The sequence below is a fragment of the Phasianus colchicus genome, chromosome 6 (genome assembly GCF_987193195.1).
Source record: "Phasianus colchicus chromosome 6, bPhaCol1.hap1.1, whole genome shotgun sequence".
In the NCBI taxonomy this organism is placed as follows: Eukaryota; Metazoa; Chordata; class Aves; order Galliformes; family Phasianidae; genus Phasianus; species Phasianus colchicus.
The window spans coordinates 10,542,198-10,566,698 of NC_143441.1; the positions used below are offsets into that span (position 1 = coordinate 10,542,198).

Below are 24,501 nucleotides of genomic sequence, written 5' to 3' on the forward strand. Positions count from 1 at the left end.
TTTTGGAAAACCTGCCAACACAGAACTATACAGTCTGAAATAATTTGACACAGAGTGAATTAAAAGTTTACTTTAATTTTGAACCATTTTATAACTGCATTTTTCTCATGAAGCATCTGTATCACAGCAGGCTACAATAACTTTGGGATAAAAGGCAACTGGTAAACTGTCCAATACAAGGTTCCAAATAAACAGTTCTTACTGGCCCCTACCCAGACATATCCCAGATAAAGTTTTTGATCAAAAACATGAAATAGATCCACCTGCTTATTTTAAGCATATTAAAAAGGAAACTAATTGGACCATTTCTATTTGTCTAGTTTTTTTATACAAAAAGGCTACACAATGTTACACTTTATTCAGAATACAGTTAGAGCGATTATGAATTAGTGTTCTACACCTTTACTCAATCCTTAAAAATTAGAAACTGCTGTAGCATATTCACTATAACTTAATACTACGAGAGACTTAAAAAAAAAAAAACCTAACAACAATTACTGCGAAAAGAAAGGCTACTTTCAAAGCAAGCAAAGGTCAGTACCATTACAGAGATTTAAAAAAAATAATAAATTTTTAACAAGCAAGGCTAGGGTTTGATAAATTCCATCTTGCAATTCATTCTTGTGCATTCCTCGTTTCTTGAATCACTCCCAAAATCCATTTGTATTATTACTCCTCGACCAAAAAGGACCAGAACAAAAAGTTTACTTCAATTGTTCCCATAGGAAACTCAGCTTGGTTAGTGTGTCAGGCACTTTCTGAGATACTAGCCCACCCCTCGAGCCCTCTCAGCAACTCTACAGGCCAATCAATGCAAGTTCATTCAGATGATACAGCTGCAAAAAAGAAAAAAAAGATAAAAATGTCAGTGTTCCTTAGTAAACAGTATTTTAACATAAAGACTGCATGAAGCTGGTGATGCACAAGACATTACAGTTAATTACTTCCACACTTCACGGCAGAAGTCAGTTTGGATTGTAGGAGCGTACTGATTGATCGTGTGTCTCCAGAGCTTTTTTTTTCAGTATTCTGTCACACTGGGACCCATTTAAGCCATTCCCTCCCTGCCAACCAAGTCCTGAGTCCAGTAATTTGTTTCTCTCTTTTTGTTTTGTTTTTAAATTCAAGATTGGAGCTTCTTACCTAAAGGATGATTTACAGGTCAGTATCGAACCAGGCCAACTGATTACTGTCACCTGGAGGCAGCCCATCCATAAGGTCCTGGGCATGGCCAAGATCTGGCAGACCATCAACTGGGTAGTCAGCACCAGGGTGGTGGCCACCCATTTCATGTTCCATCATAGGGTCCATACCCAAGGCATCCTGACCGTATCCGCCAGAGTGGAAAGAACGGTAGCTAGGATCTAAGAAAGTTAAAGGTGGCAGAGGGAAAAAGAGCATAATGTTAACAGATGTTAGACGCATCAGAAGCTGCAAGTATCAGTGTGTGAGAAGATCGTTGTAGCCATCTAATTGTTTTTCTAGTTCAGCCAAGTTCAAAACGATCTGCTGCCTGCCCTTAATGACTATTCCATCGTTTGAAACAGCCTTCCAGTGTGATTCTGCAGACAAAGCACACTGCAGTCAGAAGCACGAGCAGATTCCAGCCAAGCCATTAGTCTGCACAATCAACAGTACTAAAATTCAACAATACTACAGCAAAACCAGGCTACAAGACTGCAGACTTTCTTCTGAAAGACTAGTCAAAAATAGCTCAGAACCCGTAGGGATAGGCTTGAGTTTAAGTCTACAGACACTTAAAGACTAATATATACAATACCAACATTTGTTTTAAAGAAGAACTGCACTTTTGGAATTGTCAAGTCCATCTGTAAAGGATTTAAAAGATTTCTGGAAACAGTAGCTCAGTGGGAGATTCTCTTGCAAGACTCAGACAAGCAACACCAATTTTGCACATTCATATGGCTCCCATTTCAGTGCAGCCAGAGGTGTTGCAGAAACTGCTTATTTGAACTGGCAGTTTCCCATCTGCCTGTCAGTTTGCAGTATCTTGCTGAAGAGTAATTCATTCTTAAGTCATTTGCAGTTCTCCTTTACAGTCAGTGACTTGACTTTATTCAGCTTAAGCTCAGTCAAGGGGAATGGAACAGACATACCATCTGGGCGGTATCCAAGAGGCTCTCCCTGGGCACCAATGTCAAGTCCAAGATCCGCTGTCTAGATGTGCACAGAAAGTTACAGAACAGTTTTAATGTCAGGTCTTAGGGCCAACACTAGTAATTGAATTTAAGAAATTCTAAAGCTTGCCACAAATCCTTTTTTAGCAACTCTTCTGCACTGCATACAGCAGTACTATACTTCTGTAAAAGTGAAATGTCTTTTTTATCTAAGCATCTGCACCCACTAACAGCCCTATTTAGATACAGGAGCCATAACTCACTGGAAAGAGGATTCTGTTTGGGAACAAGTAGGAAGCAGGAGGTCTAGGAGTACTGCTATGGTACACCCACCCAACCTCTGTGAGTCAGCTGGATAGAGATTCCTGAGCTAGCAACAGAGCATTTAGTTCCCAGTGCACTTCCCCTGGTTTGTCAAATCACTGAACTGCATGTCTGTAGTGTAATGAAACAACCTGGATTTCAAAGAGATATTCCATTTTTGCTTTGTTTTCTCACGTTACTATGTTAGATGGATGCAGACTTTAGGAAATCAGAAATGGGCACTGCAATACTACAAATCAAAGGCTACTACCTATTATTAATTAAGTCAAGATAAAACTCCTGAACCTTAAGGATCTGGGCGAAGACAGACTTAGTGAAACATTCCCCAGTGGCAGTTTTCAGTCTCAATTCACTGTGCAGTGACATGCACTTTAAGCATGAAAAAACTTCGTGTGACAGCTTGCAAATACTTCCAAGTCTGAGAGCTCAATTCTCAATTAAGGAGAATACAAGCGACATATCCACACCAAGCTTCTTAGTCCTACAGAGTTTGCTAAATAAGAGTTCTTACAGAATAATGTTATGGTTATGCTTGTATTCTATCATTCTTTCCTCAGCATTTGCCACCAGAGTTCATCAGGTTTGGACAATCTGCAAAAATTGGCTGAAATTCCTAGGGGTTACTGCCGAGCTGTCTTTTGAAATCAGAAGCAGCACAAAGACCTACAAGAATTCTTATACACAGCTTTACAAGAGCAAAATGAGATTTACAGACGTTAGACTCTTCCTATCCAAAAAGAAAGCACCAAAGTAGCAGCTCAAAACTGCTCATTCTTCATTCTATTTGAGCAAGCCTGTAGTTCTTAGAAGGGTTTCTTGCCCTATGCAGTGGATTCCCAAGACTGTCACTATCACCTGTTTATGTATAAATTGTTGCCCTAGAACAACAGTATACACTTGAAGCTTCCATAATTTTCTGCAAATCTATGAGCATGTGTTCACTAAACCTGAACATGCAGAGAGAGTAACGAAGCTACAGGCATGTGTAAAACTGAACCCGTTATCACTGATGGCATCTACAGTTCACTACTGAAAGGAGGGGGGACTTGAAAGTGAAGTCTGCCCAAGGTGCCATTCATACAGGGAACAACTCACCTCATTCCAAGCCATTGGCTCAGTCCGGAACAGAGAACTTGTCAGTTCAACTGAAAGTCGCTTCTTGTAGTCTTGTGGTTTGTCCTCAGACATTCTGAACAGCACTGCAGCTGCATATGTTGCTATTAAAAGAAGTGAATTTAGTCAACATCAATTCTTCTAGCAACTTTTCTAACTTAAAGTATGAAACTTATTTTTTTTAAGTTCACTTACCAACACCCTCATTCCTAGAATGAAGCAGTTCTGTTAAAGGGGCAGTTGCACCTTCAGCTTCAATTGCTTCAGCTGCTTCCTTGTCTTGAGCAAGTTCACAAAGTACACCTGCAGCTACTCTCTGGATATTCTCAATGGGGGAGTACAACAACTGCAATCAAAATAGAAGGGTTTCTTTTAACTCTCTGTTTGAAAAGTACAATGCAATTTAGCAGTTCTACCAACAAAGCATTGGAGCAGCTATACTAGTTTTTCTAGTATGTACTACAGCATTTTCTTGAGCTCCCGCTTACCTGCACAAATAGTGGAATGGTATTTAGACCCCTGATTACAATTCGATTGTGAACATCACGTGCAAGAATATGCAGGGCTCCAGTGCAGCCCTCAACGATTTCCTCCATGCGTACACCCTCCTAAGTCAGGGAAAGAAAAGGCATTTCAGCTGAGATCTTGAACGCTATCTTCTAAAACAACTGTCAACAAGCTGATCATTATCAAAGAATCAGTCAAACTCGTCTCCTGCACACACATCCCTCCCCCAGCAGGCCTCAGTCCCCACTGCCTATTGCTGGCCTTCAAGCTTAACATCCCTGCTAAGACCTGGCCTAGTTTATCCAGTTAAATTCAGTGAGTGAAGCATTTCAGTGGAACATCTCCCCATGTTCTCATTTTTTTCCCCAGCTCATTATAAACTTGATGTCTGACAACACTGTTGTTATTTTCCCAAACTGCATTAGCTTGGCCATTTACTAAGTCTGAAAGTGCTAATCAGTGATTAAGAGGCCCTGACTTTTCAAGTATTAACTACAGTCCTATACTAGTAGGTATTGCTTCCATTTGCCTATGCTAATGTAACTTCCCCTTTGTCAGCATGTTTAATAGGGGAAGGGAAAAATCAAGACTGATCCTGCCACACTGACCTGGTATGTTAATTATGGAGCATGTACAATTTCTCTGTACTTGTACAGCTCTAAGCATGAAAATATGCATTAAGCTGTGACAACATTCCAAAACTCATAGTTCCAACAAGGAAGGAACTTCCTACTCTCTTTGCCAGGGTAGGCAAAACCAGTATTTCTACAATCTGTAGCATTCAGAAACAGTTCAGATCTGCCAAGGCAGAACGATCAGCATACCAACAGAGTAATACAAACCAGAGCAAATGGTAAGAAAATAGCTATTTAGGTAACTGTAGTTCCTGGTGGCCACTTACCACAAACTGCTGTTGCGTTCCACCCATGGAAGTACGTCGTTGGGTATCTTGATGTGCTCTAACCAGCAGCTGAACTAGCCGTGGGATAGCACCCTGTTCACGCAGCGGGGCATGGTTTGCAGGGCAGAGCGCGAGATTGCGAATCAACCCAACAGTAGCCTGCAGTTCAGAAAGGAGGTGGAGAATAAGAGAACACAAGGGGTGTGTTTGCTATTTAGCACTGCGTTTGTTTGTTATTAAATCAGATGGTCACAAATAGTTGGATCTCAGTAAGAGACAACTTGAAAGTTCATTCGAGCTAGCCTTTCCATCAGGCAAGTTACATTCTCCAATGCCTTGGAAACACAGTATTTTTCTCAGTTAATGTTACATTAAAAAGGCACTGGTTTTCAGCACTGACAGACATCATCCATTGTTTATTTACCTTGATCAAAGGCCAGTGTGAGGGTGGGTGCAACAGTTTAACCACCACTGGCAGTCCATAATGGAGACGTACTGCATTTTGAGCCATTTCAGCTTCCTGATGTCTGCTGGTGAGGTGACGGAGCGCACAAATAGCAGGTTCTGTGATGTCTTCCCTGTCTCCAGCCCGAAGAACTGTGCGCACAAGAGCCTCGATGCCACCAACCTGGCAGACCATCATCTTGTTCTTGTAATTGTTGCAAGTAAGGTTAGAAAGGATTCCGGCAGCACAAGTCACAACATTAATATCATCTGATCCTAAAAGCTGAACAAGAGTTCCTAGAAGGCCTTCCATTCCCTCCTGCAAAAAGAGGAGAAGAAAATTTAGTCTCTTTCCTCTTCCAGTATGTTGGCTTTTGATCCTGATCCCTTAAACGGCCCACTTACCTGTTTGGTTGCTGCATCTGACAGATTTCTCAGAGTCCAGAGACAGTTCTGGACAAGACGCTGGCTTGGATCTGTAAGGTGGAGTCCTAAAGCTTGCATCCCACCTAGAAGAAAATGGTACATGTTTGTCACTCACTGTTACTCAAATGCTCACCCTGTAAATGGAGTAATTTTTCTCACAATATTTCACAAGCTTCTGGTTCTTTCTTTGGATTAATATCCTAATATGCCTAGACCCTAAACTTTCATTACATATGAAGAAAAAAAACTGTGATTCTCTTTGTGACGTTGACATAAAATGTATTTATGTTCTAAGGAGACAATTCTGACAACATTCAGTCATAAAGGCACATAGCTAATTCCACAGCAGACTTAATAAAACCAGACTATCTTTTATACTTATGCATACTTAAGGCCTCTAAAACTAGTTATAAATCAAAAGATCAACTGTGTTTAATTTCTAACGCTGGCAAACTTCTGTTTGGGTTAGTGCAGAATGTACTGATTCTGAAGTCCAGTATAAATTTATTTTAAAAAAAGGGAAGGGAAGGGAAGGGAAGGGAAGGGAAGGGAAGGGAAGGGAAGGGAAGGGAAGGGAAGGGAAGGGAAGGGAAGGGAAGGGAAGGGAAGGGAAGGGAAGGGAAGGGAAGGGAAGGGAAGGGAAGGGAAGGGAAGGGAAGGGAAGGGAAGGGAAGGGAAGGGAAGGGAAGGGAAGGGAAGGGAAGGGAAGGGAAGGGAAGGGAAGGGAAGGGAAGGGAAGGGAAGGGAAGGGAAGGGAAGGGAAGGGAAGGGAAGGGAAGGGAAGGGAAGGGAAGGGAAGGGAAGGGAAGGGAAGGGAAGGGAAGGGGGGGGAAGGGAAGGGAAGGGGGGGGAAGGGGGGGAAGGGGGGGAAGGGGGGGAAGGGGGGGAAGGGGGGGAAAGGGGGGAAGGGGGGGAAGGGGGGGAAGGGGGGGAAGGGGGGGAAGGGGGGGAAGGGAAGGGGGGGAAGGGAAGGCGGGGGAAGGGAAGGCGGGGGAAGGGAAGGCGGGGGAAGGGAAGGGAAGGGAAGGGAAGGGAAGGGAAGGGAAGGGAAGGGAAGGGAAGGGAAGGGAAGGGAAGGGAAGGGAAGGGAAGGGAAGGGAAGGGAAGGGAAGGGAAGGGAAGGGAAGGGAAGGGAAGGGAAGGGAAGGGAAGGGAAGGGAAGGGAAGGGAAGGGAAGGGAAGGGAAGGGAAGGGAAGGGAAGGGAAGGGAAGGGAAGGGAAGGGAAGGGAAGGGAAGGGAAGGGAAGGGAAGGGAAGGGAAGGGAAGGGAAGGGAAGGGGGGGAAGGGAAGGGAAGGGGGGGAAGGGAAGGGAAGGGGGGGAAGGGAAGGGGGGGGAAGGGAAGGGGGGGAAGGGAAGGGAAGGGGAGGGAAGGGAAGGGGGGGGAAGGGGGGGAAGGGGGGGAAGGGGGGGAAGGGGGGGAAGGGGGGAGAAGGGAAGGGAAGGGGGGAGAAGGGGGGGAAGGGGGGGAAGGGGGGGAAGGGGGGGAAGGGGGAAGAGGTACAAGGACTGTACTTACCAGCCTCAACAATAGCAGGCTTGTTGCTGGAGCAGACTGACAACACCTTCAGCACCCTACTTGTGGTCCACAATAGTTTCTCATAAGTATAGGTCCTCATTATGTTTACTAGAGCTTGGGGTCCACCACTTGCCAGAATAATCAGCTGAAAGACAGCGGAAATATAGCAATATAGCACTTATCTGTCACTTCCTGATCATGCGAGTAGACTGGCTTGCAGACTGCGCTACAGATCTCTAAAAAACTATTCACAACTACTGGTCAGTTCTGTAAACTGTCTGACCATGAACACTTCCACAAAATAGCATCCTTCTTTCAAGGGCAGGACTGACTGGCAAACTGCTCAGCAATTGACAAAATCCTTAACTTGACATGAGATTCAGAACAAAGATGTCAGTACACAAGATCCTTTAAGGCCATCCTTAGCAAGCTTGCTCATTTAGAAGAGGTTCAAGAGCTGAAGCACTTACCTTACTTTCTTGATTGCCATAGGCTAAAATCTGAAGACAGTCTGTCGTGATGGCCAAGAATTTAACATTTGTCTTGTTAAGCAGGGCAACCATTTTTTGCAGCCCTCCAGCCAGACGGACAGCCATTTTGGCTCCTTCCTGATGTAACAGGAGATTGTGAAGAGTTGTAATGGCATAGAACAACACAGAATCCACTGGAGACCTACAAAAGGAAAAGCCTGATGAGTATCCGGATCTACCAACAACAGCTCAAAGACACAAACTACTGTCTCAGCAATCCACATACCCAAGCATTTTAACCAAGGCGGGGATGCCTCCTGATTTGAAGATTGCCAACAAGCCTTCACGGTGATGTGAGAGATTGTGTAGTGTGCCTGCAGTACAACGGGCTGTTTCCACATCGTTCGTATTTTGCATGGTACGTACAATTGCAGATACCATTTGAGGAGACCTCATAATAGCATGGCGAGATGCTTCCTTTTTGGATAGCTGATGAACCATAACCGCAGCCTTGTTTACCACCACCTACAGGAGTATTTAAAGAAAGCTTTTGTATAAGGATATCAAAGGATCTCCATAGGCACGCTAGACCAAAGTTAACAAAATACAAAATACTTACCTGGTCCTCATCATTCAACAGTTTGGTCAGTTCTGGGATTGCACGAGTTGCAAGTTCAGCATCATCCTGATAGTTTATCAAATTAACAACAGCATGTTTTAGCATCTGGGATGGCTCAGCCAGGCGCTGCACATTAGTTGGATGGGCAGCATCAAATTGTGTGGATGGGATTTGCATTCCTTCATCCAGTGTTTCAGGGAACATAGCTGCACGCACTCTCTGAGCTCTAGTCATTGCATATTGGCCATCAATATCTGAAAACCAAGGTAAATATGTCTTTAACTCAAACAGGAATAATATTCTTCTAGATTAATAATAATTCAGTATTGACGTTTCTATATCATTAAGTTGCACGTCTAAACAAGCTGGTGTAGTAGAGAAGGCCTTACCAGCAACTTGCTCCTGGGTGAAGGACTGAGAGAACCCTTGCTCCCACTCATACAGGACTTGCGTTGTGTCCACATCTTCCTCTTCAGGATTTCCTTTGCCACTCAAAGAGGGAGCAGTTGTTGTGGCACCAGAATGGATACCAGAGTCCAGATACGACTGCTGCTGCCAATGACTGACTGCAGCTTTTCTGTCTGGCTCCATGGCCATATCCAACTCCATCAAGTCAGCTGTAACAAATCATTGAATAATTCGGCTTAGTTGAATTACTCCAACATGTATTAGTCCTTCAAAAAAATGACTAGGATTCTACAGTAAAATAAACTGTTACAAACAGCTATCTCAGCCCAGCTGAGTCTCTAGCACAGAAAATGAGACAGCCATTTTAAACTCAGGCATTATATCAAACCAGTGCAGACATCTATAAGCCTGACTAGCAGACAGAGCAATCGCTGTTGTTTGGACTTAAGTCTGCTGCTTAAAGGCTCCCTTTCCACATCATATGATTAAGTACCTGGCCATACTTAAGTGACTCAAAACATTTATGATGACAAACCAATTTGCAGGCTGAAGTTACTGTGGTAAGATATTAATTGTTGCAGTACAGGAAGCATAATTCTATTCAAGCGACTTAGAAAAGTTAAAAAGGAAAGTAAGGAGCCAGTTTAACTCTTCTTTATTACAACTGGTAGAGTCTAATAAAAAATTAAGTGTAATAAATTATATACCTTGGGTTGCCATGTTCCTTGCTGTGCTCCCAGAACTCTTTCTTGCTACCTTTCAGAGACTCTAAAAAAGAGCAAGATTAGAACTTATTAAACACTAATCAGAGCTAGTAAGACAGGATTTCATATTCTAACAGTAGAACTGCAATCTAAAGCTTAACACATATTGCCACGTCACTGCTAAAGAGAGTATATTCAGTGCTAATTAGCAACCCCCCTATGGACACAGAAGAATGAGATATATCACCCAGACTTCTCCTGGCAGACTCTATGTAAGATACATTCACTTCTTTAAAGCTGCAAGAGAAAAATAAGTGAAAAATGACCTCAATAGAGCCATTTTTTACTTCTCTATCCTCATGTAAGATGAAGTATAGACATTACATTACCTGGCCTGGATGTGCTGCAGAGACAAGGGCTAAATGTTGGAATTGCTCATTCCCTTCTCACTCTGAAGATATTAGCAAAACTGCCTGATACAGGGCTACAATAAGGATTTCTGCCAGGAAAGCTTAACGACCATCTAAGGCAATCTACTATCATTGTTATAAAAAAATTGTAACTGTACCTCCTTCTTCACTCCTTTTCTGTACCACAAGAAGAAAGGTTTCTTTCTATACAAAATACTTTTTTGTGAACTTAAAATGGAAAACTGAACCAGGTTTGAAAATCAAGAATTCTGCTTCAGTTGCACACATTAAGTTGCCAATTTTTTTTTTTCTGAAATCCAAGGCACACAAGGCTGAGCTATGATTAAATCTTGTATCAAATCTCGTATGCACATCCATTTAATATCACCAAACACTACCAAAGAACTTGTACCATACATCTGTAGCTGTCTCCTCATTAACACAGATGGAGAAACTCGAAGCTGCTACTTCACAATGGGTCAGTCAAAGCTGTCATGCTTTTATTTGCTCCCCTTCCCCATGCAGTCCAACTCTGTTGTTTTGGGGTTGTTGTTTTTTTTTTGTTACTAGTCTGTATCAGTTTTATTGGAGGGTTGTTTGTTTTTTTTTTCCAGCACAAACACAGTGCTGATGACAGCCTGTTCTGGGAGCTAGCCAAGCAGAAACATTTGTAGTGGTAACTAGTGCAGAGAGCAAAACCATCTCTTCCAGCAATCAGCTTTCAGTGTGTGTTCGGTGTTAGAGCTATGCTGATCAAAACATTCCTAGACAATGAAGTAACGGCAAGGACAGGTCTGCTGTACTGTGTCAGGAGAACAAAGTCCATTTGACGCTTTATTTGTGTAAAGACAGACTTAGCAGTTTAAGGATTTCCTTCAGGAGCAGCTTTTAGAAAATGGTAATTCAACAGAAGACAGGCCTGCAGTTTCAGGGCTCTCAATGAATAGACTACGCAATGCTGAGGCAACGCTGTGTTTTGCTGTCTGAGCCACTTGCAGGATACCCCAAGCAGCTCCTGAGCAAACTCATTACTCTGCTGCACAAAAGCCAGCGCTGCCTGTCCCGACTTAGTGCTCCCACCATTTTTGGCAGCATCCTTTTCCTGGCTCTTTTAAAATGGACAGCAGATCTGCCTCTGTAGCAGATAAGCAGCACGGAGCTGATTTAAGATACAACACAACATACAGTAAATATGCTGCTAAGCTGTAGGAAAGGCTGACGTTTCCAAATGGATCCTACTCTGCAGCCTTGAGGAGATGAGCTGCTTCAGTCTGCTTCGCACATTCCACATCCTTCTCCCCGCCACTACCTCAAATGCTGCAAAACAATTCTTTCCAGATGCTGCTAAGAGTTTGGGAGTAAGCACTGGTAAAGAAAGGGAAAGAGAAACTAACTCAAAGTATCACTTCAATATTAATAAATAAGTTCTCCTGGCCGTCTAAGTTAGTAAAAGTGCCGATACAACATCCTGATAGCATGCAAGCCTCATGCATTATTTTGCCAGCCCCACTAACACCTTTCACGCAGAAAGAAGCAGAACAGTACTGAAGGCAATCTGTTATGCTCAATATCCTTTGCACAAAAGATCTATGTTGATTGTAAGCTCTCTTGCCTGCTCTGCTAATAAGAAACCAATCACCAGATTACTTCCAAAGTCTACACCAGGAGATGAATAGCCAAGGGCACCAAGACAGTCAGTACCACCTCACATTCAAATATGCAATAGGGAGCTTGCGGAAAATGCACATCACTTCCTTCTGCTGTTGAATTTTGCACAAAGGAAGGCAGCTCGTTTACAGCAACTGCACTCCAAAACGGTTCACTTTCAACATCCTGAAGAAATCAGACGAGCAGCAGTACCAATCCAACACAGCACACCAGTCACTGCACAGCAATAACATTTAAAAATGAAGCAGAAGAACACCTGCAGGTTAGCAGTGAGAACAGAGTGAAGCGTTCAGAGCTGCATTACCAGTCAGATACAGCGTGACTTTGAAGAGCTGACCTTAGATCAGCCTGCTTGCCGCACCTCAAAGTTTCTAACTTCCTAATCTGCATTTCATACAACCATAAAGCCCCCCAGCACTCCCAGCCAGCGTTCCTAATTTAGATGTGAAATTGGATTTAATCCTCAAAGTTAAAAATAATCACAGATTAAAGCCAGCCAGGGAAAAGCAGTATGTTCTGATTGCTTTTAGAGTTTCTGCAACTGAACGTTCTTCTGTATTTTGCTTCCCACTCTGTTCTCTTCTTACGAGGTGGTAGAACAGAGGCCAGACAAGCTGCTGACTCCTCCCATGCGTATCACTAAAGCAAACTGCCAACTCTGACAGCAACAACCCCAGCCTAGGTGCAAAGGTTTGTGCAGTTACCTCTCCATGAGGTAACAATGATCCATGAAAGTGGATCATTGAGGGAAAGGTAAACAAACAGGAAAACCCCAACCCTGTAAAGATCATGAGACTCCTTTACATCGAGCTCCTCCTCAGGCTTCCTGGAGGAGACAGGACTAGAAACACTGCATTGTCAAGGTCACGGATCTGAATCATCAGGAAGAAAAAGGATTTAATGCATTTCAGAAACAAATATTAGAATCATAGCAAACTTCTGTAGCCCTTGCTATTTTTAAGGATTTAAAAACTTTAAGTTTTAAGTAGAGATTAGTTTTAAGGAGTTTTAAGAATAGGCCTATTGCTCAGAATTCAGGCCTGAATTCCTCTAAGTATCGTGTTATGCACAACATACATCCACATTGCTGCATTACCGAGGTTTAGTCCTATTAACCTCTTATAAACCTCCACCAGGACAACATCAATTTATTTAGCAAGCACCGTCAGCTCCAGCTTTTAATGGACTTTTATAATGAATATGTACTAATATGTACTTGTTAGAGTACTAACAAGGCACTGCACTGGACTGCACCAGGTACCCTCAGTTCCATGCATGCATTTGAGATCTTCTGTGAGCAGAACAAGCTTAGCTTGAAATTGGTAGCTCATAATATGGAAGAATAATTCAAATTTCTTTGTTCTCAAGGAATGAAAGATGAGGAATGTTTTAATGATCAATAAAGCTTTGGTATTAATTTTTGATTTTCAAGAACAGTGTATGCCAAGGAGGTAAATGATAGGTCAGCTTCAATGAAACCTAATTCTCTTTCTAAAGAGAAGCAGCTCCACCAAGATACAAAGCACACAAAACTGTTTACTTTTGCTGTCTTACACATGGAGAGAATTAGGAGAAGAGCCTGTTGCAGGAGGCAAGTACCAGCCTGATATTTACCTGCTTGCTACACTAAGACAACACCATTTGCAACTTTTCTGCATTTTATCTAAAACTCATTTTCACTGTCAATCTGCTAGCCTACACAACAGCTCATATTTGCAGCTGATATTAAACAAAGTATTTCCACCTTCTTTCAAGGTTATTGCCTTAATAGAAAACCTGCATTAAAATTGATTCCGTTTACGCCTGGCAGATGTGATGATTTACAAACTGGGTAACTGCTTAAGCTGAACACCAAAGTTTAAGTGTTCCAGAAATCCTTGGTTTGAAAGCAGCATTTTGGAAAGCCTGATATGGGAAAGGAAGTCTGACACATCCCCATCAATTGATCTATTTAAAGCCTACTGCCCATGCTCTCACAATCCACATCTCATCTAGGACGACTACAGAGCTGCGTTTTTAAATTAACCAGCAGTGCCAAATGTCACAAAGACTTTCTTGCTTAGAACAAGCAAATCTTCATCTCATAATGAAACTGCAGCAGTTAAAATCACAGCTCACACTTACAACTGAAGAAGAGAAGTACATGCAATGAGAGCTTTCTCCTGGAAGCTTTCTTTGGGTCTAATTTTGTGATCTGCCTCTTTTACCAGATTAAATATGAAAATACTTCTTCAGTCTTTCCTCCAGTTTTTATTTTTACCAAGGAAAAGCAGGCCCACGCTTCTCTTCCCCCAGTTTTAAGTTCAACTACACAACCTCACAGCAGGCAGGCCTATTTCCACTGCTTTTAGTCACACAGAGGCATGATCCAACTGAGATACACGCTTCAATATTGATTTGGAATAGCACTGAACTGATGGACAGGAAGCCTAGAACAAGTTGAAACTTGTTTCTTTCTCCTCCATAGGGGAAATCCAATCAGCTTAGCTGCTTTGTCCATCTCTGAATGTGTTTAAGACCCATTTGGATGTGGGGCTCAAGGACATGATTTAGCAAAGGATTGTTAAGAGTTAGAGTAGCATGGTTGGGTTGTGGTTGGACCTGATGATCTTTAAGGACCTCTCCACCCTGAGAGATTCTATGATACTATTTAAAAGCTACAAGTGACCTAAAACAGCTGATTTAAATACCTACAGAGAAAAAAGTGTACAGCAATTGTGGAAAGCAGTTACACTTGGATACTGGCATTCAGTATGAAACTATGCTGATTCTAGCTTCATCAAAGTAAGGGAAATACTTCAGGGAGATGATTGTCCCCCTCTACTCTGCTCTTGGGAGGTCCCACCTGGAGTACTGTGTCCAGGTCAGGAGCCCCCAGTACAAGAAAGACAGAGAGCTGTTGGAGAGGGTCCAGAGGAGGGCCACGAAAACAATCAGGGACATGGAGCACCTCCCCTATGAAGACAGGCTGAGGGAGCTGGGCTTGTCCAGCTTGCAGCCTTTCAGAGCCTAAAGGGACCCTACAAACAGGAGGGGAATCAACTCTTTACAAGGGTTGATAACTGCAGAACAAGGGGAAATGGTTTCAAGTTGAGGGAGATTTAGGTTGGTGGGAAGTTCTTTACAAAGAGAGTGGTGAGGCGCTGGAACTGGCTACCCAGAGAGGCTGTGGATGCCCCGTCCCTGGAGGTGTTCAAGGCCAGGTTGGATGGGGCCCTGGGCAGCCTGGTCTGATATTAAATGACGAGGTTGGTGGCCCTGCATGTGGCAGGGGGGTTGGAGATTCATGGTCCTTGAGGTCCTTTCCAACCCTGGCCATTCTGTGAGATAGCCTGGAACCTGAGGAGGCCATCATGTTCTGGAAGTTTGAATCTATATGGATTTCATTCAGTATCTTGAGAAGTAAAAGAAGCTCTGCTCACATATGGAGCCTTAAGTTTCTCTTTCCCAACAGGAGGAAAAATCCTTTTCTCCCCTACCCTTCTAAAGAGGACACAAATTTAATTTGGGCAATTTCTGGCTTCCATTGAGTTCTGGGGTGATAGTTCATCTTTCATGTATGAGGTGCTCTCTTAGGTTAATAAGAAATTCCAGGGACGCAGGTTCTATGTCTTTTAAGGTATTTCAGAAGCTCGCTGTAAGAATGACAGTTGGGTTTACAGGCTTTATTCTCAATGAGTAGATCTTTATTTCAGAGCAGAAACAGATAACAAAGCTAAGTTTTATTTAAATAAAAATAAAATAGAAATCTTTAGCATGAAAAATTCTTTTAAAGGTATCAAAGTTAAAAACAAACAATTATCTCTAAATGCATTCCATATCCACAAACCAAGTACTAAGAAGCATTCCCACGCTGTGTGAAGTGGTGACACTTGCAGACCTCAGTCACCCTGACAATTTCAAAAGTAACCATCTTTGTAGTAACTGCTTGCAACAAATAGAGATTAGTTTGAAGTTAGTTATAGCCAAGCACAGGCAGGCCTTGATGAAAGCCACATTTGTCATGCACCACCAGTGGCTTCTGAATTGAGAAACTCAGTTTTTCAAATTGCTCTTCAGACCAGCAGTTTAAGGACGTGGACAGATAAAAATTACTATGGATCACACTGAAAAGCTGCCTCTAACAGTGGTTCAGGGCTGGAAGTAATCACATTTAAACAAAGCAACAGACTACTTTGTTCTCACAGACTAAGTCTGAGACAGTGAAGTTAAGAATGACCCTTATCCTGATTCCAAATATGGATATTAATTTGACTTTATTCAAGCAAGCTGATTTAACACAAGATGAAAGTGTTTTGTTACAGTTTATTTGAAGATGCCTTAACAGGTCAAACCATACAGCATGGGGAAACACCATTCCTTTTTACTGCTGTGAAAAGGAAAACATACCATGCGTCTTCACAGCCCTAGAACACGTGAACTGTCCTTCTGTTTAGGTGGTAGAAACACTCATCCAGCCCTCAATTCCCCAAGAAAAGTCACGCCATGAGTCACAGCAGCCTTATTGGTTAAGCAGTTAACATGTAGCAGTCTTGACTATGGCAACAGTCTAAGAAAAAACACAACTGAGAGCTACTAAGTGACAGGAAATCTAACTTTCCTCCTGCAGCAGGTAACCGCACCAAATCCAATTTACCAATCCTAGCGTTCAACAGAGGAAATGCATTAATGAACTTTAACCATTCCCACCAATTACCAAGGAAGGATACTTCAATCCACTGATAAACTCAATATCTTATGTGAAGGCAACAGCAGGACTATCCAGCTCTATATCTCTGACAACACATTCTGCTGATGCCTACAGAAAGGTGGAAGTTGCCTTGCCATCAGTGACTTTTTGTTCTTGATTTCAATAATCAGATCACAAGTTTGACTCTCAACACAGACTATACAAAGAAATTTGTTCTTCAGGTAAGCATCAGGAAATTAAGAAACCTGAGTCACTATTTCAGTGACCCCCCACAAGAGAGAACAGTTTGACACCATCAAGCTTTACATACCCTTAATACACGTGGAAAGAAGCAACAAACAAGCTCAAATAATCCATGAACAGTATTTAAATGTAAATGGAGTACTTGAAACACACTAAGATCAATCAACTAACGTTCAATAGAAGTTCTTTGCTTTTTACCATACCCCATCTTGTTACTCTATCTCCTCCTCCCTCCCCTAGATTTCTAACCCTTGCCTTCTGCCTTGGAAGTTATCTAAAGGCTCCCTGTGCAAAAAGCAGGTTGGCCTCTATACACTGATTCTTGTAGGAGTTCATTTGATGCCACATCACAAAATGAAGTGTTACTCTATTCTATTTTCAGTCATCTCAGCAATCTAAGGCCAATTAAGAGAAGTGAGTTTCTATGCACATGCTCATTATCTACAGCAAGCAGCAGGCAAATATTTCTGTTCTTGCTCTATTTCTCTAAGAAAGTTGATTACAAGTGCTTAAGGGAACTAGTCAAGTCAAGGCATCTAGCCGTCTTGACTAGGCTAAGAACTAGATTAGACTAAAAAAAAAAGTGAAAGACTCAGATTACATGGCCAAAAAAAGAGAGGCTCCTCCCTGAATCCATGCAGCCTCATGCTCACACAGGAGCAGGAAAGCTGCACATATAGCCAGATACAGCACTAGCTATCTGATGGCACAGGGCAATCACCAGCTACACCTTTCCTCTCTAAAAGAGACAGCAAGCTGGTGAAGAACCATGCCCCACCCAGCTTGTCAAGTGATTAACTGTGACAGCACATCAAGCTCTGAGTGCAGCTAAGACTACAGTGTAGTGCCCAATGCCTTCTCCTCACCCCACTTACAGAATGCCACCCAGAAGAGCTCCAGTCTATCACTGAGGAACAACTTTAGCTACTGACTGGTAGTTCAGGTAATGGGAATGCATCAGAAAGACTTAGTGAGCTCCCACAGCCGAACTGGCTTTCAGCTGCAGGCACTGAATGGATCTGGAGAGCAGCACTTCTGAGCAACAGACACAGCATACAGGCCCTAGCAGCCTGTTCAATTAGTCAGGCTCTTCACAAGCAGTAAGGTTTAAGTACCCTGTTAAAAACAGCCCATTAAAAGTTCCAGTAAAGGAACACTTCATGCTGGTCTAAGAGCTACTGGTCAGCCAACAAATGCTTAAGATAAGTTCCAACGCGTAAAAATGGGAGCCTGGAGAACACAGACCAATGTCAAAAGGCAACTGAATCAAAAGATAACTCAGCTTATCAGGGCACTGAGCTGAAAAGATCACTTTAAGAGATGAACTTTGAAGCTTCACATGCTACTGGAAAGCCTGTGCACATGCTCTGCCACGTAACTAACAGTGCAAAGACAGCACCTCCTCAGTCCACAAACTCTGCCACTTAAAGGAGTATTTCTACTGCAGTATCTTGAATCTGATAGCACTGGATTTTATCACTTTGCTGACATTAGTGCATTAGGATCCACAGCACAGTTATTCTGCAGGAGATCTGTTAACATCTTTTGTGTTCAAAAATCATGGAAGTACATCAACAGTTTCTAACAAGACCTACAAATGGAGCAGCCAAAGCAATCTTCTCAAAGCTACACTGTGCACCGGGATTTTGTTTGTGCTTTATAAAGACTTTTGTTGCCTCCAAGAGACAGAAGCAAGGAACACTGTGATCAAGCTGACTGTTGAAATCATTAGTTCATGCTTGAAAGCAATGGCTTGGGAGTGTTCCGCTGAGAAGTGCACTGTAACACTAGCAAAATACTATAATACAGTAGTCCACATTGGCTCAAATATTTGTCTCTTCCTCCTCTAAGAGGAGCTGATCATAATCTTAACATTTAAGATAGGAGGGAAGAGACTACATCAACTACTTATTGAGTGCTACACATCCAGCACAGAAAAAACAGCCTCCACAGTGTATACACCAGCCACGTGACAACAGACTGAAGCCTAGCATTAAAGGACTGTTATGACAGTTCCAAGTTTATGAACTTAATCTAGTTATGAACTTGTATTATCAACCCAATTGCTCTGTCTTCATTGTTTAAATCAGCTAAGCACCACAGATTCATGCCTGTAACCTCAAAACAGTTACTAAGTCACTTCTGCTCAGCAACAGACTCAACTGGATCTACTCACCAGCAAGCAGTTCTGACGTGGGCTTTCATGCAGCATTCGTTACACTGGAGTACTTCCACAGCCTGGCAAAGCACTAAGAAGTTCTATCACAGATTAGAAAATCACCTCCTTTAATCTGAGGGACGCAACTATCACCTACATTATGTGTATCCCTGCCTTCCTCAGTTAGAAACAGGCTAGCATTTCTGCCAATAGTTGTATTGCTTGCAGACTTTGCTAGTCTGCTTGCACAATTTGTAGATTCTGGTCTACATTCCCCTGCTTTTATCAATTCAGCATTCTTCAGTGGAAAGAGCAATAGTCAGGACCTAACATCCTCCTTAAGTCTTAAGTAGTCACATCCAGAAAACAAGCCTGCCATTTAGAGACAGTCTACAAGAACTCTGACAATCGCGTCACATTTCATTTACCACTAAAGCAGCTCAGTAACAGCACACTGTCAACTCTCAAACTTCCTGTCCAGAATGTATAAACAGCACAGTAATTCCACAGTTAATGATAGTAGGTATCAATAAGAAGACAGACAGCCACTGTATTACAGAACTATTTTATTTCCAGACAAATGCTTTCTAAATTGCCACTGTACTTCCCTTCCTGAAGTATCCAACCATAATCTAGTTTCTTTTTTGGCTGCAGCTGCATAACCAACCCCAAATATGGATGTTAAACATTAATCTCAGGTTTAAGAAACCAGAGGGATTAGTCATAAATGCACTGACACCAGTGAAAGACTTATCAATCTGAGAGTGCATGTATGTACTGGTGGCCTCAGCTCGTCTGTCAGAATGGACAAGTATCCACAATACTGCAAGGAGCACTGCTTATCAAACACAGTAACGCTCAGCTCACTTTTAATTAAGATGAATTGACAATGTAACAGCATTTATCAGCACCTCTAGGATGTTAAGAGTTTTGACCACTGGAGGGCACCTGAATTGTTGCCAGGACAATACAGGAGTACTTGCTACATTTGCTGCAGAGTTGGCAAACTTCTCCAATTTTTACAAATCTACTCAGCACAGCAAGTCAACCTACAAATGCTAGTTCCAGCAAATACCCTTAAACCACACACTTGGCATTTGCCAACTCCAGTGAGTTCCAGCTAGCTCATGCTAACTTTTAAAAGCAGAGTCTAGGATACCAGATTAACTCTTTCAGCCTTTTCATGGATGAATTTATTCCTTAAACTCTAGAGTTTACCTAGTGTTAACTAGCAGAGCAGACATTCCATTTCTGTAACAGTGAGTCAACATGTGCTGTTCTCATTTGCTTTAGAAAACGTATTCAAAGTTTCTCTAACTAAAGCTACATAGCAACTTCTGCACCCATACCTCCCAAGATGAGGGAAAAAACGGACACATTTTGCTTTTGAATCAAACCCAAGTTAACCTGCAAGTACTTCTCATCTGCTCACGCTATCAGTATGGGGTTCCACACAGACAAGCACCAGCAAAAAGCATTATATGTTCTCTTGCAGCTGAATTTTATCTGTCAGTGCAAGAAAAAAAACCTTCTGGCTACTTATTTCCTCATCCCAAAAGAGGCAACACAGGTCACACAAGTATATTAAGTCATGACCCTTTGGGACTATAGTCTAGAGAAAATCCTAGCTCAGAATCAAGTATCAGAGATGGATATTAAAATTAACCGGTTAAGCTACTTCCACTGATAACTCTAACCAATACAGTGGATAGGTCACATAGCAAAGCACCCCAATACAAACCTTCTGACACTTGCCAGAAAGTCAGCCAGCAATAGTGCCCTGCCCTCTTTTACCAGGAGAGCCATTTCACCTGAAAAGACAAGGAAGTCACATGCAGTACTCAGTGCCATGCAGTTTGCAGAATTAGCAGGGTGCCGTGGCTAAGCTGGAGCTCTTACAAAGCCACCCAAAAAGGCAGGAGGCTCAGGATTTGCAGGCACATGCTCGAGGAGCCGTGCACAAGTCCCAGCTGCCTGTGTAGTTTCTCACCAAGTCTTATCAGGCCCCATGAAGTATACGATGTTAAGATAAGTAAGGTCAGTCCTGATTTTCCTGCCACAGTATGCAGTCTGCCAGAGTTACAGAACGAGTTTTGCTGTCATCATCACCGCAAGCCCTGCGTTACCAGCTTTAATTGAGTTAACAGGAGTGATTCAGATTACTGCTGTGTTTGCAAACTAATCTGCCTACCAGACAGTATTCTGCAGAAACATCTTTATCCGTAAGTTTCAGACAGCACATTCAGACTTCCATTCACAAAGACAGATTACAATTGCTCTTTCCTGTTCCCTTATTGCTACATGCCTCTCTACTCCAAATTTCATTTAGAAGGCCACCAGTACTGACTTTTCTCCTTTACAGAAGAATTCACATTACTGTGTCCTGAAAAATTAAGCACAAACTTCTGCTGGTATTAAGTCACTAAAAACCAACATTCACCATACAAAGAAAGCCTCACCTCTGAAAGGCAGTGAGGTTTCAGGGATGAGATTCTATAAGCTGGTTACTGACACACCAGGCAGTCACAGCAACATGCGAGCATTCACGAGAACGTACCAGGCAAGCAGCCCAGCCCATTTATTGCTTTAGCAAGAACAGGAAGCCTGGTTTGCAGGGGATGTAACAGAACACGGCATTTGAAGAACGGACTGACTTTTTCCAATCAAGCTTTGCTTACAGCAAATCTTTGCTTTTAAAAGCTCTGTTGCTTTGTCCTTTCATCAGGGTGTTCCTACTGATTTCTTCCCTACACTCTCAAACGAAGCAGTCAAACACATCAACATAAACATTCTTGTGTCTATCAATCCATAACTAAACAAGTTTGTGAACTAGTAGCCACAGAACAATGACATTTCCTTAGAGCTCCAGAAGAGCCCAGCACTTGATCTGATGCTTTCCGCAGTGGCTGGTTTAAGAGGTTTAAGACTTTTCCTGAGCACTTCAGCAACTCGCTTCCAGCAGTACCAGCCGTTCTGCAGCAGACATAACTGCAGCTATCAGCATCTTTTATAAGGGGTGCAAGATTAGCATTAGGTTTTTGCATTGTCAGTTATGGAAATCCACATTACAACTTAACCTAACAAACACACAGCGAAGCTTCTCCCTCACTGCAGTTTTAAAGGCTTGCAGGAGGACCTTTCTACCATTCAGAAGCAGATTTGTTAAGCAAAGAGTTTCTCTCCTGTGCATCTGAACTTAAGGTGAAGGAAATAGTGACACGTCCAGGTAGTTTCCTAGCCTGCCCTCGCCCTATTCCCAGCACACAAAGATCCTGTTTTACTAAAACCCCTCCTTGATTTCCTTCCCCCGACCTCAGCATACCAGCCCGGCCTCTTTCCATTCACCACTGCATACTTTGGGGGATGGGAGGACCACAGATGTCTGGAACGTACCGAGTGTCAGAACAATGGCCGCTCCACGAGAAAGAGATCAAGAAGTAACAGCCGACTGCAAAGATCAACACCGCTGCTCCCGAAGTCACAGCCTGACCGCGGTACTTTCACAGCCCGTCCTCCCTTCCCAGAAAGCTCTGCCGGCAGTATCTCTTCTGGGAAAAGAGAATCCAATCAACTGCACGACGTCCTGGAGCGAGTTTCAGCTCGAGGATAATTTAGGGTTTGGGGAGCTTTTTGAGAAACCTGCCCCAGGAGCAACCGACCGCGCACAGAAGGCGGCTTTTCAGGAAAAGGCACACCTGGGTCTCCCGTTTCACGGGGAGTCGGAAGCGAGTCGCCCCATACGCTGCTGGGAGCGACCGCCAAGTTGTTCCCAAGCGCCTCAGCTGGGGGTAACCGCGGTCCCCAGATGGGACCCCCGGCTGCGGGGCGTCACAAACCGCACTTCGCGAACCCCCGCGAGCAGCGCAAGCCCTCCAGCAAACACAGGCACGCAAGTAAGAGGGAAAACCCACGCGGCAGCAGATCAGCTATCTCCTGCCGGCTGCAGCGGCCGCGCGTAGTTCATTACACTCGGTACCAACAGCCCCACGGCTCTCCGTCCCCCACCCCCCCACACCCCGCCGCCACCGCGACGGCGGCTCGGCGACCCCCCGAGAAGCGACAAACCCTCCCGAGAAGCCCGCAGCCCGCCGAGCCTCGCCCCGGGACGCGCTTCCCGAGAGGCCCCGGCGGCCGCAGCTGCCGCCCCCCGCAGCTGTCCGACCCCTTCCGCCCCCCCGCCCGGAGCCCCCCGCCCTCCCAGGCGCGGCCCGGACCCCCGCGTTCCCGCTCCCCGCTGAGGGAGGGGCCCGCCCCGAGGTCCCGCCGGACACTAACGTGGCACTGAGGCGAGAGCGCAGCGTCCCCCCGGGCTCCGGCTGCCGCAGCTGCTGCCGCCCGGGCGATCCCGGCCGGATCCGTCGCTCCTTCCTCGTGCCGGCCTTCTCCTCCTCCTTCTCCTCCTCGCTCAGCTCGCTCCCGGCTGCGTCCCCCGCCGCTGCCTCCCGTGTGGCGACCGTGCGAGGCGGCGGCGGCAGTCCCCGAGCGCCGCTGCTTGCTGCTCCCAGCGCCGAACCGGGCGAGAGGCTTAAAATGGCGGCGCTCACAAGGAGGCTCTTATAGCGAGCGCCGGGCTGGCTGTATCCTGCCGCCGCGGCCGGGCCCAGCGCGCAGCATTCCACAGGCACCCAGCGCACAGGGCAGGGGGAGGAGAAATAGTGCCCGGCTCCCAGGGCGGAGGGAGACGGCGGAGGGAAGCGGCGGCAGAGAGCGGGGGGAAGGCCGCGGCGGCGGCAGCGGAGCCTGAGGGAGGGAGCGAGAGAGGGAGGGGGCGGGCGGGGGGCGGTGGCGGCGGGGACGCCGGGCTCCGGAGGTGGGGGAGAAGGGAACGAGCGAGAGAAGTTGTGCTTGAGGGGTGCGGCCGCGGGGATCGGCCTGGGGGCTGCGTCCCTGCGCCGTCTGTTTGCACGGAGATGATTATTTTCAGTATATTTTTATATATATATTTTGTTAATTTTTTTTTTTTTTCCTGGCTTTTAAGCACGTTTCGCCACGCACGCTCCCGATTCACACACAGCCTGGCTGGGGCGCGGGGGGGGGGGGCGGGACACAGGGGGGGGCTCGGCGGAAACCCCGCGTTTTTCTCCAGGAAGCGGGTGCTGAAGAAAAAGTGTCTCGTTGTGCGATTTAATTCTGTTTGACGAAAGAAGCGAGCTGCCCCCCCCCCCCCAGCCCCCAGCCCTCCGCTCCTCACAAACAGGAACGCACAGGGGCCGCCTCCTCTCAGCCCTGCCCCGGCGCCTCAGTGCGGGCTGTGGGACGGCGGGACGGGCTGCGAGTTATCTGCTCGCACAGTGACGCTGACAGATTTTTCCTCTCGCTGTGTTCGGTAATACACAGAGTAAAAAAATAAAAAATATATATATATATTAAAAAGCTTTTTCTACAATGATTTTTCCGCGTCAACTTTCTCCCGTCGGTGCTTTTTTTTTTTTTTTTCTTTTTTAAATGGGATTCTTCCCTGTGGAAAAAAAAAAAAAGAAAGAAAAAGAAAAAATAGGAGGGTTTGCTGCACGCAGAACACGCCCCAACCTCCCAAGCGGCCCGGGCACCCTTCCCATCCCTATGGGGCCGCACCCCGTACAGCGCAGGGAGATTTGTCCCATTAAAATGGCTCTCGAAGTAGTGACTCTAATAATAACAATCTTTGATTCCTTGCCGTTCTGTTGCAGGGTGTGCAGCAGTGTCCCCCTCCCAGCCTCTAGGCACCCTCGGGTCCCCACTCCAAGAGGTGAAATGTTGCCTGGACAGCCCTGTAGTTGG

At 44.5% G+C, this 24,501-nt stretch overlaps 1 protein-coding gene across 3 annotated transcripts; it reads right to left on the reverse strand.

Moving 5' to 3' along the window:
* Positions 1-55: 55 nt before the first annotated feature.
* CTNNB1 (catenin beta 1) lies at positions 56-23,162 on the reverse strand. 3 transcript variants are annotated; one of them, XM_031590366.2, is made up of 17 exons: positions 23,017-23,162; positions 22,135-22,289; positions 9,576-9,636; positions 8,850-9,077; positions 8,461-8,714; positions 8,128-8,366; positions 7,842-8,043; positions 7,372-7,516; positions 5,833-5,936; positions 5,408-5,746; positions 4,984-5,142; positions 4,064-4,183; positions 3,771-3,921; positions 3,558-3,679; positions 2,118-2,178; positions 1,144-1,364; positions 56-836 (listed from the first exon to the last, which is right to left on the reverse strand). In XM_031590366.2, exons 3-16 carry the CDS (start codon positions 9,586-9,588, stop codon positions 1,156-1,158), a joined length of 2,346 nt encoding a protein of 781 aa, XP_031446226.1. In that variant the 5' UTR covers positions 9,589-9,636; positions 22,135-22,289; positions 23,017-23,162; the 3' UTR covers positions 56-836; positions 1,144-1,155. The 3 variants fall into 3 exon arrangements, with proteins under 3 accessions (XP_031446226.1, XP_031446225.1, XP_089998543.1); XM_031590365.2 differs by lacking the exon at positions 22,135-22,289; XM_090142417.1 differs by lacking the exons at positions 1,144-1,364; positions 22,135-22,289.
* Between the last annotated feature and the right edge of the window lie 1,339 nt (positions 23,163-24,501).